Source organism: Vipera berus, assembly GCF_964194415.1.
Source record: "Vipera berus genome assembly, chromosome: 3".
NCBI lineage: Eukaryota > Metazoa > Chordata > Lepidosauria > Squamata > Viperidae > Vipera > Vipera berus.
Genome location: NC_138204.1, coordinates 59,058,820 through 59,072,363, shown reverse-complemented (window position 1 = coordinate 59,072,363; position 13,544 = coordinate 59,058,820). Strand labels below are relative to the sequence as shown.

Genomic DNA, 13,544 nt, shown 5'->3' with positions numbered 1-13,544 from the left:
GACTCCCTCTTCTTTGTGGCAGCCCCTGAGATATTGGAACACTGCTATCATGTCACCCCTCACCCTTCTCTTCATTAAACTACACATACCCAATTCCAGCAACCGTTCCCTATATGTTTTAGCCTCCAGTCCCCCAATCATCTCCATTGCAAGGGAAATACTGTAGGATAATAGTTCCTCCATCAAGCCCATCAGAAGAAATTTTGAAGGTCAGGAAAGATAACTTGGGTCACAATATGCAAGCTGACAAAGAAAAAGTCTTTAAACTGAGAAGTATGGATTAGCATTTGAACACAAAATGAGTCTGTAGATCTTAAGCAAAATGTCTGCATACATTTGAGGCTTGTTCAGCATCCCATTTTCCAATTCTTATACCCAACGTGAGGGCATATGTAGCGCATATAACTCATTCATGTCATTAGTTTAGCTAGCGCTTCATTGACTTTGTTCCAAGCAGTCTCATTTTCAAAAGAATGCCTCAATCTTAAGCAATTCACAGCATTGCTCTCATAAATCAAATCAGTGTTGGCTTATTCTTTGACATTCTTCTCCATTTTCTTAGCTTTCTAAGCCAGTCTGTCTATTTGCTGGAAGAAGATGACAGCTTGTATTGCATCTCTGCATGGAATGACCAGGTGAGTTATTTCTTACCCTGAACTCTTATCACGTTTTACCCTGTTGCCCTAAACTTGGATGAAGGATTGTGTGATGAGTTTCCTGCCGGTGAAGATTTACTAAATCTTTTTCTTTGGGCCATTAGGGGTATGAACATACCGCTGAAGACCCTTCACTTCTGTATCGTGTAGAGACCATGCCAGGGCTGGGCTGGGTGTTAAGAAAGACTCTGTATAAGGATGAATTGGAGCCCAAATGGCCAACACCAGAAAAGGTCAGTCTGATTTTTCAGGTTGTTTTTCTTTACCAATTAAGACTCACTCTCTCTCTCTCTCTCTCTCTCTCTCTCTCTCTCTCTCTCTCTCTCTCTCTGTGTGTGTGTGTGTGTGTGTGTGTGTGTTTAGGTTGATGGGCAGTTTTGCCTTACTACCATCTGGTATTCATAATGAGTTAATGGTAGCTTTTCTTGCATCATTAGGATTATGAGGCCATCTAGCATACTCTTTCTTAACCATTACAATTTCCAAATAAGTAAACTCAGTATTATTGCTAAAGACCATGCTGGCTGAGAAATTCTAGAAGATTACATCCATGTACTGTATCTAAAGTTCAACCCAGGTTCAGGAAGCCTGCTCCAACACTGTAGTCGAAAAGCTTCCACAATTAGGAAAAGTTATCTTTGGAGAGGCTTTAATTTTTTTATGCTTATACACATAAATGTAGCTTTAAGGTTTAAGCAGTTGTGATTCATCCCCCAAATCATCTAGAATTGAACAAAAAAGAGCCAGGAGGAAAAGTTTCAGAAGTTGGTACATCAAGCTTTCAGTAGAACAGAATAAAATATTATATTAAAATAACTGACTTCATGATAGCTATTAAAAAGACCTGCTGCTTTAATAATAATAGTGAGCTAATGTACCAGCGTCTTCTAATCTGATGTCTTCCAAATACTTTGAATTCCATTTCTAATTTTTTCCAACCACTAAGCTCAGAGGAACAGGTCTGGAGGAGCTGGGTTGAGAAAGGCAAATTTAGTTTCTTCCTAAAGAAACTCTTCATAAAGGCAAGCATTGGCAAACTGTTGCTGTGTCCCTCTCTACCAGTCTGCTTAGAAGTCATTTTATTGATTGGACTTGGCAAAGCAATTGAGAATGCTTAATACAGGTCTAACAATTAACACAATTAAATAATATTTGGCCATGTATGTGTGTGTATTTTCTAATGACTTCACACCATCCTCAGCTATTCGTGCAATTTAAATATCATGTGAGCACGCAGGTGTTTTAAAAAAATGTGGGATGTAAAAGAACAACGAAAGCATTAGAAGAGCATTAGAAATGCATTTTTAAAGCATTTAGGTTTTACTTAAGTAATAAGCTCAGCAACTTGCCATTTTTATAACACTCAGACTATTTTTTTAAAAAAAATCAAGGACCATTATGTGACTAGCAGGTACATAACTAATGCTATATAATTGCATTTGTCAGGGCTTCTAAAAAGGCCTGACTTCTAATGCCAAAGAAAATAACTGAAATCAAACACAACAAAAAGTATTCCCATTTTGTCCAGATTTTATGCTTGTCTATAAAGTATGCATTGGAACAGAAATCTCTGCCAGGATACATTCCATTTTCAAAATTGAGAAATAATAAGAGCCTGCATCTGAAACTTGGGCTGAATTAACTTTTGCTTCAAACCTCAAGAGGGTTTTAAACGGTGCAGATGCTTATGGGGGCTGCAGCAAAATAAGCTGCTCTCCAAAAAAGTCTTCTTCTCTGTGTTGTATTTTGTCTGCTTTCTTCTCTCAGCTTTGGGACTGGGACATGTGGATGCGCATGCCAGAACAGCGGAAAGGACGTGAATGCCTCATCCCAGATGTATCCCGCTCGTATCACTTTGGCATTGTTGGCCTCAACATGAATGGCTACTTCCACGTGAGTGACCCTTCTTAATTTAAATGCAGAAATAGTAGCTTTTGTTTGTATCCTTATTTATTCCCACAATAAATTGTTTGGGTGTTGAGAGGTTTCAATTGGAGAAGAAGGACAGTTAGATTGTTCAGTTTGACATGTTTCCTCACCTTTCAAACAATGTCTACCAATGGCAGCATAATTTTGGAGAGAGGAGAAGCTGATATTTTAATAGCCTAGGCTAATCTATATTAATATTCAAAGACCATTACAAGTAAATGGAACTCCTCTGGATGGGCAAAATAGGTTTTAAAGCTTCATCTTCTTCTTGTGAGCACTCAGAGAAAATTGAGTTACTGACTTAGGTAATAGAATAGAGGACTAGACTAACTATGAATTGACTGAGGAAAGCAATTGATATCGTCTTCAGTTGATTTATTCCCTAATCCAAATGTTTGCAATTTGTCCTTTTAGTCAAACATTGATAAGCAAAACTCAGCAACTAAGCACAGCTTTCCCCAATGATTGCTTTTAGGCTTATCTATGATACAAATAAGATGGTTTAGCTCAGATATGTCAAACACAAGGCCCGGGGGCCAGATCCGGCCCGTGAAGTGGTTTCATGCGGCCCACGAAGCCATCCTGGAAACAGTGAGGGAACGGCCCCCACTGCCTTGGCCCCGGCCCAGAGACCCTCCTTCTGCCAGAGACCCTCAGATCTGTCCCACTCCTGCCCAGGCCCCCATAGGCACCCTTGATGCGAATGATGTAGAGCTGGCCACACCCACCCAGTAGGCCATACGCACTTTAGCCACGCCCACCCAGTAGGCCACGCCCACCCAGGCCACAGCCACCCGGCCCCCTGAGGGCAACCGCAATGCTGATGCGGCCCTCAATGAAATTGAGTTTGACACCCCTGGTTTAGCTGCAGTTGTTCTTCTTTGGACAATGATGCAAATGTTTGTATGCAGTGTCAGCAGCCGTGGTACTCTCGCTGCTGTACTTCAGAGGAAAAAGTGTAAAGCTAGGGTAAATGATGCTTGAAACCGCTTTTTTCCCCCATTCATATTTTTCTAGGAAGCGTATTTCAAAAAGCACAAGTTCAACACAGTCCCCAACGTACAACTTAAGAATGTGGAGAGGTAAGGAGACATGGATGCCTTCTGACCTAAGCATAAGCTTTCCTGTGTAGGCAACTCACTAATATGAATGTAGCCATATCAGAGTGCTTGAGGAACATGAGCAAGTCAAAATCAACCCTAATATAATACTCTTGGCAGGAGAGCTTACCCAGGATGGAAATTAGATTCCCTTACTAATAGAGGGACTATTTAGTAATGCCCCACCAAGAGTAGACTTGTAAATTATAACTCAGTGGTTGCCTCTTGGCAGCTTCTAGTTTGGTTCAAACAAATATACAAGCAAATGTTCCATATCATGAGCACAAGGTACAAGAAGAAAGAATGGAATAAAAATAGAGGAGCAGAAATGTAAGAGCAATTAGTTTGGGGCAGCTTGGTTTAATAGGCGCTTTCATGTATATTATTTGCAGGGGGAAAAACATTTCGTTACAGAAAACTCAGTATACATTAAGTAAATAAATAAAAAGCACTTCAAATTGTATATCACATTTGAGCAACAGCCCACAGACTATAAAATGCCTTTACAAAAAGAATGGGGTGGACATTTTGGGATTAACAGTACCTGCTTTAATACCTGCGGTACTTACTGGCCTTGTTTATCTCTGCAATCATTCCCTGAGATTATTATTTGAGCCCTGTGTAAATAAACACACACACACACACACACACACACACACACACACACACACACACAAACCAACACACACAAACAAACAAATACCAACGCCTGTAGATTTTGCCTTTTCCTCTGTTTCTGAGGAGTTTTTTGAAAGTGGAAGTAGAAGCTTCTGGATGATAAATCATTTGGTAGAACTTCAGCAGCAAAATGGCTGAAGTTTGTCAATATGATTTTAGGCCATGTTTTAAGGATCGGCAGGAAGCTAAGGATGGAAATAAGAGGAGCCCCCCCCCCCGCACACTTAAGATTTCACTGCTTATTTTGGCAGGAAGGGATGTGGAGATGGGAGAAGAAAGCACACTGCTGCAAATCAGCCATTTTGCCACCATCTTTTAATGCCACAGTCTTAGAGTATGCAAAATGTCCCATCTCTCTATAGCAGGGCTCCCCAATCCCTGGCCCGCAGCCCACTACTGGGCTGTGACTTGTTCAGAATTGGGCCGCACGAGCGTCAAGCTGGTGCATGTGTGAGTAGACAGCCCTTGCGTGAACAGTGGGCCAGCGTACACACATGCTAGTGCCCGCCGGCCTGCCACTTGCGCAAGGGCTGTGTGCAGCATGCGCCAGCCTGCCACTCAAGTGGCCCAGTTCCCCTCCACCTTCACACACACCCAGCTGGGCCGCCAAGCCACAAAGGTTGGGAACTGCTGCTCTACTGAGTATTAAGCAATTCAGTTTCGGTTCTGACTTTTTATTTCTCTTTCCACTGTATAGTTTAAAGAAAGATGCATATGAAATTGAACTTCATCGTCTGCTCAGGTACCTTATGTGTTAAAAAATGGATCACTGAAACTGACAGAGAGGTGAATTTCTTATATGGCCTGATCTAATATGCAAAATGTTAGGGCTTTGGAATTATGATGCCTAAAAGCTGAATCCAGAAGAACATTGTGGCCAATTTGGCAACTAGCATACCTTTTAAAAATATTTTGATTTTGAAATAGGAAAGGCATTTTATTAACTCTCAAAGCCAGTTAATATTTTTTGGGTTGTATGTTCCTGTTTAGTATCTTTAATGTGGCACTTGCTTCATATTATGGACTTTTCTGTCTGCTTGCCTCTCTGATCTTGTCTTATTTTCACCCACTTTTTCAGTGAGGCTGAAGTTCTAGATCATACCAAAAATCCTTGTGAGGATTCTTTTGTCCCAGACACTGAAGGAAAAACCTACGTGATGTACATAAAGATGGAGCAGGAGGCAGATTTCACTACTTGGACTCAGCTTGCCAAGGTATTTGATAGATAGATGACAGACAGACAGACAGACAGGTAGGTAGGTAGGTAGGTAGGTAGGCAGGCAGGCAGGCAGACAGACAGACAGACATAAACTTAACAAATATAATCAGAAACAGAAGCAAGGAAAACAGAAAAGAAACTGTAAATAAAGACAAGGTTTTTAAGAACTGTAAAATTGAAACAAAAACATTGAAATGACATTGATAATCTATTAAAATATATCAATTTGAAAGTTGAAAAAAGTGTTAACATAATTCAATATAAGTGTCATATAGTCATTAACTGCTTTAGGCAGTATGATTTAACTTATAAATTATAAGCTAATTAAAAAGCAATAACTTATAAATTTTAAAGAGTTTAGCAAACTATAAAAAAGGGGAAAATGCTAAATGTTAAAAGTTTATGTTAGGAGAAAATGAACTTGAGATGTAGTACAAATCTGCTTATAAAATTATAATCAAATAATACCTCTCACATTCAGTTATATTTTCTATCAGATTTTTTTTTAAAAAAGAAACTTCCCTTTAACATTGATTCATACACCCATAACTTAATTTACCATTCTTTTACAGAAGGTATTATTTGTACTTTCCATTAAGAAGTATACAATATTCTAGTAGCTATTGCCATGTACAAAACTTAATTCTTTTTGTAGGAATATTTGGTTTAATAATTGGTAAAAAGATAACAGGATAAAAAGAAAAAAAATCCCACCGTTAAAGTCTGTTTAATTTCCACCTTTACTTCTTGCCCAACCTAGGATAAGGTTGAAGAGGCATTCCTGCTCATATTTAGGCTATACCATATTGCAGGCTAGTACTGAAAGCTCCTTAGAAGCACTCAGCTGGTTTAGATTTTGAATCTTTAGTCATATGATTCATTCAGTCTTGCTGTCAGACATTTATAACTTGTTCTTTTAGTGCCTCCACATCTGGGATCTGGATGTCCGGGGGAATCATAAAGGACTATGGCGGCTCTTTCGGAAAAAGAATCACTTCTTGGTCGTAGGAGTCCCTGCCTCTCCATATTCGTAAGTCTTCTTTGTGGGTCAAGATAGACTTAATTGTTGTATAAAACTTTTCTTTTTCCTGTCAGACTTTTGTGCCCAGATTATTTGGTTAGGCCCCTTTTCTTTTGATGTTACAGATGTTGTTCTTAAAGAAAATGTCAGATTAAATGTTTCCCGCCCCCCAAAGGGACTCAAGGAGATATCTCCTGTTATGGGTAATTAGCATCCATCCATTGCTTAGCTCTGCTGCAAGTTGGTACTTATTTAATTCTTCAGTGAAATGGACATTGTGTCGAACTTTAAAGCAAGAAGTGCTAATGGGACTACAGAAGCCCTTGTAATCTTTAGATGTAGTTCCAAAGGCTTTCAAATTGCAATTTTTAACATGCAGAAAGGAGAAACTGTTAAATTCACGACTGGACAGCAATCATATTAAAATAATTTGAATTACATTTACATGTATATTTAATAAAATCAACTGTTGTCCAAGTTCCACTCTTTACTTTTTGGAAACACTGCCCAGTCTTCACTGGCTCAAGGTTGACTCAGCCTTCCATCCTTCCGAGGTCAGTAAAATGAGGATCCAGATTGTTGAGGGCAATAAGCTGATGCTGTAAACCACTTAGGGCTGTAAAGCACTATGAAGTGGTATATAAATCTAAGTGATACTGCTATTGCTATATTGTTTAAAAGCCAGATGTGATCCTTGGGCCAGCATAAATTGTGCACCCTTGCTTTTCAGTGAATTGTAATTCCCCATGATTGTTCAGAGGATGAAGACATTTAAACTGGGAATCAGAGGATCATAGAAAGAACTGATTATAAGTGTCATTTTGATGGGAATAGCAGCCTAATAAAAGCAAAAGGAAGGCATCTACTGGAAACACACAGTTTATTTAGTAGTGGATGATGAAAAGTTGTATTGTGTATCTTCATAGAGTAGAACAACTATGAAAAGATAAGCAGGAAGGGGCAAAAGCTGAAAGATGTTCTGCATTTTGTGCATACAAAATACTCCAAATCCAGTCTCCATGTAAACGCACTGGTTAATACTTTAGTTGGATACTATGGAGGATTAGTACAAATCAGACAGCACTGCTTAGGTTAAATGGATGTATTGCAATCCACCTTACCCAGCTTGCATTTCCCCTAACCTCAATTATTGACTGATATTTTAGAATTCTAAAGTTGAGACTTGGTGCTTCTAGAAAGCACCGGATTAGAAAATTCTGTAATACTTTGCCCGTCAAGACAGTTTTATATATTTTTGTTACTCGTCCTATTGAATCTAAGTTTCCACCTCCTTTTCTGTACTGGTAATTCCAGACCAATTTCCTTTTTTCCTAGATTCAAAAAACCTTCTTCAGTGACACCAATCTACATGGAACCCCCAGCCAAGGACGAGGCAGCAGGAGCCATAGCAGCAGGAGCAGAGCAAACATGAAGCAGAACATGGAATGTTTGACCATATTGCCTTCATAGCCTGCAGAATAGGGGGGCAGAGGAACACTTAAAGCTCTCTGGGATGGGCTTTTCTCTGGAAGCCTTGAGAAGTAGGACAAGCCAAAGGGGGCTCTCCCTATCCCCCAACCTCAGGCTGTTGCTGAGAGTGGATAAATTGCCTTGGAAGAACAGGCATCTTAAATATTTTTCTAAGCCACTGAAACAATGCAGTTGTCTCATTTTTAATATTGATGCTTTACTAATTGTGGGCCACTATTTCCCCAAATTGGGGTTCGGCCTGAGGGAGCTGTTTGAAAGGGATTGATTCCCTTTAGAAGCTCTTTCCACATTGTTACCTGAGGATATGTATTTTTTTTTTAATTTATTAGTTTGCTGCAGTGGTCAGCCACCTTCTAATGGCTGTTTTCTTGCTTTATATGCTGGTTTTGGAGGTGAGTAATAAGGATGGGAATAGTTCCTGGAAAGCATATGGGGCCATTTCTTAAACCCACATACGGTACCACCACCTGGCTTGTGACTTTATGGCCAGTGATTCACATGCACACGAAGAAGAGTTTTGTGGTCTTGGCTTCGTGATCAAAGGGTACAAGCTGCAAAAGAACTGCATGTGTTTACTGTGTACTGAATGCCCTGGTCACTCAGGCTCAGAATTCCCTTTTTCCTCATCCTCTCCTCCTATTGAGCAGAGATGGCCACAAAAGGTGGTCACTTTCAAAGCTACGGCGTCTAGGTTCCCGATGGATTTGTATGGATCCAGCAAAGGCAGTTGGTCTTGGCTGAAATACTTGAAAAGATACAGGCTACATGGTTTGGTCATTTCCATAAAATGCTTGCAGGAAGAGCTAAGCAACAGTAAAGAAGAAAAGTGCCTTGAGCAAGCAGGTGCTGGCCTGGGAAGCTTTAGTGTTTACCAGTATATCAGGGTGCAGAAGTAGTAAATGAGTCAGATTAAATCTTACTTCTGAGTGAGGCTGGTCTATAGGTTCTGAAAACCAAACCCAGAAGTAGCCAGCCATCATAGGGTCTTTCTTTGGCCCCAAAGTATGCATCTGGAAGATTTTCATACTAAGTCCTAAGAAAGGGCAATTTGGGGCTCTAGATAGTTAATCAGAGGTGAAATGGTGTGGGGAGAGAGAGGAAGCAGCAATTCAGGGATAAAGAGGAAATAATGTTTTCCTCTTAGATATCCTGTGCCTTATGGGGAAGAGGGAAGGTTTTAGGTCTCGAAAGTGACTTTCAATATATTCACACCATGAATATATTAAGGAAAAAGGAAATGAGCATTTCCCTCAAGGAACAACTAGATTCTAGTTTGAAGCCACCTTTCTTTCATTTAGTTGAGTTACCACTTTGTGTTTTCTTCTTTTTCCTCACTGTCCTCCAAACGTGTCCGATACCAGTATGAGTTAAAAAGTAAATACCTTTTTCTGTCCATAAGGCAGCTTAAAAACTTCTTGAAGTATTTTGTTTTGATTAGTTAGTTAATGCACGTTTCTCTTGAAACTCAGGCTACTACTTATTCTAGAGCCCAAGGCTTCTGTGCTTGAATGAGGCCTCAAGTAGGACTTCTGACCTAACATTCTCATAAATATGATATTTGCAGAGGTCACTGTAGTGGCTGGTTCACCTGAGGATTTCTGCCAACAAAAATTGCGGTCATCATGGCCCTATCAGTCTTGAGGGAAGATAGTAGTCTTCCATTTGCAGGATAAATGTGAACCCTAGTGTCAGAGTACAGCAGTGCTGCTTTTGCTCTGCCTTGACTTAATTTCCTGCCCTGTTATGTGAAGGAGAAATGGCTTTTTCTAAAGAAACATGGAAGAGACATAACTTACTAAGATTCCTGATCATGATGTTATTAGGTGTTTTTTAAGTGTGCAATTGCGCACCAGGAAAAAAAATGTTCTCTGCAAATGCAGAGTCTTTCTCATGGCAGATGAAATGGCTCTCATTTTGGAGCACTAGCACTTCGGCCATTTTGTGGAACCTGTCTTGGAACTTCCTTTTTGGACTCGTGTAATCTCCCAAAGCCTGTGAGAATATTAAGTAGCTAGTTCTATTAACGGGGAGTCAACAACTTGAATTTACACTTTTTGGGAAATGTGCTGAGTTTTTTGTCCCTTATTTATTGGGCCACTGGGACTGAAGAAAACAATCCAGTCCCTTGATTTATATGATGGTTTAATTCCCATAATACTGGGAATAGAGATTTCATATCAGGAAGAGATCCTAAAGGCTATTTTGGGGGAGTAGGAGGGGGAAGAGATTGATAGATTTGGTATCAAGTATATTATCAATCAATGTGTGTTTCCCCCCCCCTCTTCTATTTGTACAGGGGTCTTCAAACTTGGCCCTTTTATGACTTGTGGACTTCAACTCCCAGAATTCCTCAGCCAGGCATACTTCAATTCCGGGAGTTGAAGTCCACAAGTCAAAAAAGGGCCAAATTTGAAGACCCCTGTATTTGTAGATGTAAAGTTATTTTTGGATTTAATTATTAGGGTCTTCAAAATCTTTGATAGGAGAAAGATGTATTAGGCCATGTTTGGGGGGGGGATTCAGGAACAGTGCTGATCATTGATTGGTTCTCCTTACCATCAGCTCTGGTGTCTGTAGTCCCTTAAACCCTTGGTAGAGAAGAGCATGTGTCACTCCCCTCTATTGCGTTTTTATAGTAGAAAGTCCATTTCCGCAAATCTGAAAACCCTGCTCACTTTATATAATACTTAAATTAGGGTGGTGGAGGCCCCTACACTTCCAAATGCCATCTCTTTCTGAACGGCATTTTCTGTACTGTGATGCAAGGTTATTTTGTTAAGCCAGAACTACATTGTTTTATCAGGTCCAACTTTTGCCTTGTCTAGCCAAGTGTAGAACACCCGACAGTGATGAAGTGCTATGGAAAGGAAGGTTACTTTGATGCAATATCTATGAGAAGTTTATTAAATGGTTTGCGGTATGTTGGGGAAGAGATCAATAAAATGCTAGAGATGATAATTCTTCTCATCAAGGCCAGTTCATCCTTGAAGATAAAGGCAAAAGTCTAGAGATCCATGAATGCTTTGCTGTTCATACATCAAAAGGCAGTTGGAGTAAATACACCTAGAAGATTCTTGTACTAAATAAAATTATTTGCCCCTGTTAAGTGCAATGTATATCCAGGAAGAAACAGCTGGCAGCAGGGAAAGAAAATGGCAGGTTTATGCTGATTTTATTTTCCTTGCATCTAATTGTAAAAAATAAAGTCTTAATTTTTTTTCTTTTTCTTACCAAAAATGCATCTTCATAAAATCAGTGTAAGGTGTGGAGGAGAAAGAGCAGTATTCATCTCCTTGGTTAAAATGAGATTTTTGTCCTCATCAAACAACAAATAAATCTAGGGGATCTGATATGACTAATGCCATTCTTTTACAGACTACACTATGCAGAAAATGGCAGGTTGACATTTATCTTCAACTATGCTTATACACTCATTCTGGTTAGCCACTCTTAAAGACAGAATACTAGGTGAAATTAATTTCATGCAAGGCAATTATTAGCTCCATAAAACAATTGAGAGTTGTGTGTGTGTGTGTGTGTGAGTAAAGAATGAAATAACCAAGTGATTGTCCTTTTTGAGATTTTGTTTAAATTTGAACTGTCACAAAACACTTAGCAGTTTTCAGGCATGCCTAAAACAATGGGATATATTCAGATATTGCTGGATTGATTGTCATATTGTGGCCTAAATTGCTTATCAGAATGCAAGTCTCATCTTACCCCATTCTGGATACAATTATGCTTGGCTCCATAGTTGCAACATCAAAACTGATATTACGGTCTTCTGAATAGATTCCATCTTGGCTAGACTTACTCTTGCTGCCCTTTTTTTCTGTTGTTGATTCTCTTTCTCTCCCTCCCTCCCTCCCTCCCCCTCTCTCTTGTTTATTTTTTCCCTTTCTGGTATTCAACTTAAGCTAAGAGTGGTGCACTTTTGTGGCCTGAGTGCTCCTGGTTTGTACAGTCAGGGAGGGAAGAAATTGGGCTGGCTGCTTTTTGAAACCCCATGTGCCTGTGTTTTCCAAAAATAAAGATGGCAGAATTGTTGCATCTCCTATCTTTTACATCTCTATGCATGGTGATGTCTTTTCCTGCAAATAAAGGCTGTCCTTTCTTAGTAGGTGTGGCATAGATTGTCATTTTATCCCGAGAAACTTGTATTGTGTTCTCCACTTCCTTATCCTCTCAGGTCCTCAAAAGGCACAAATAATAAATTCTGTCCTGGGTTTACAGAAGTTTTCTGAATTGATCATCATCTGCAAACAGTGCAGTTAATCCTCGACTTACAGCAGTTCATTTAGTGACTATTTGAAGTTACAACAGCACTGAAAAAAATGACTTATTTTTTAAATAGTTTTTCACACAACTGTTGCAGCATCCCCGCGGTCATGTGATCAAACTTCAGATGCTTGGAAACTGACTCACATTTATGACGGTTGCAGGGGTCATGTGATCCCCTTTTGCGACCTTCTGGCAAGCAAAATCAAATGGGAAAGCCAGATTCACTTAGCAACCATGTTACTAACTTAAAAACTGCAGTGATTCATTTAACAACAGTGGCAAGAAAGATTGTGAAAAGAAAGATCGGCAAATTCACTTAACTGTCTTGCTTAGCAACAGAAAGTTTGGGCTCAATGGAGGTTGTAAGTCAAGGGCTACCAGTACTTAGTGCAGTCGGGTGCATAACGTCAGTAACTTTATTCAAGGTGGGCCTACCCATTTTGTTTCTACGTTTTTCATCTTTCCACCTGGCCAGATACTTCACCTTGCTCTGTAGTGCCAAATAAAAGAACTATTAAATAGAACCACTAGAGGTCCCCAGTTCTTCATAACCTCCAAAGGAGCAAGCTGCTTTTAAGCACCGATGCATTTTTAGCCCCTGGGAAGTATAAATGAGCTGAGCTGAATCAAAAACATCAGTCTGTGGACTCATAAGGTGAATGATCTCACTCGCTGTCACTTCTTCCAGGTAAGAAACAAAGAACAAAGAAAATGCTATGCGCCTGTTCAGATGAAGGGCAACTCCTAGAAAGGGGCACGATGAAACATTAATAACTGAAAAATAACTCTGTTCCTTTTAGTGTTGTATAAATTTATTCCACAAAACTCCACACATGCATCTACTATAGTAACTTAGCAAAAGCCGATTGTTCATTTAAAACCCTGTTGCCCAATCGGGTACATTAAAACAAGCTGTTTTAAGCACACATATCCTTTAAAATCTGAAAGATGGAAGCCTAGTTTGAATTGGCAGCATAGAATTGCCAGCAACAGTGAACAAAAAGTGTTATTAGCTGCTTTGCATGCCATTTGTTGTTGAAAAGTCAACTTCTGTTAAACAAAAAACTGAAGAGCGAACACATTACATGTTTTACTGTATTAAAGTAATGAACAGCATATGTCCATTTGGGCATGGTTGATCTGGCATATTTGCCAAAGTGGATGCTTTC

General features: G+C 39.6%; 1 protein-coding gene across 1 annotated transcript in view; it reads left to right on the top strand.

Annotated features, from left to right (window-relative positions):
- Window positions 1–12,214, top strand: part of POMGNT1 (protein O-linked mannose N-acetylglucosaminyltransferase 1 (beta 1,2-)) — a 31,842-nt gene extending 19,628 nt beyond the window's left edge. Inside the window, exons 15-22 of the mRNA XM_081323187.1 lie at window positions 563–635; window positions 761–889; window positions 2,424–2,549; window positions 3,603–3,667; window positions 5,061–5,105; window positions 5,442–5,577; window positions 6,503–6,612; window positions 7,939–12,214. Coding sequence (XP_081179313.1) covers window positions 563–635; window positions 761–889; window positions 2,424–2,549; window positions 3,603–3,667; window positions 5,061–5,105; window positions 5,442–5,577; window positions 6,503–6,612; window positions 7,939–8,035 — 781 coding nt within the window. The 3' untranslated portion in view covers window positions 8,036–12,214. The remainder of the gene's footprint in view (window positions 1–562; window positions 636–760; window positions 890–2,423; window positions 2,550–3,602; window positions 3,668–5,060; window positions 5,106–5,441; window positions 5,578–6,502; window positions 6,613–7,938) is intronic.
- Window positions 12,215–13,544: the final 1,330 nt, after the last annotated feature.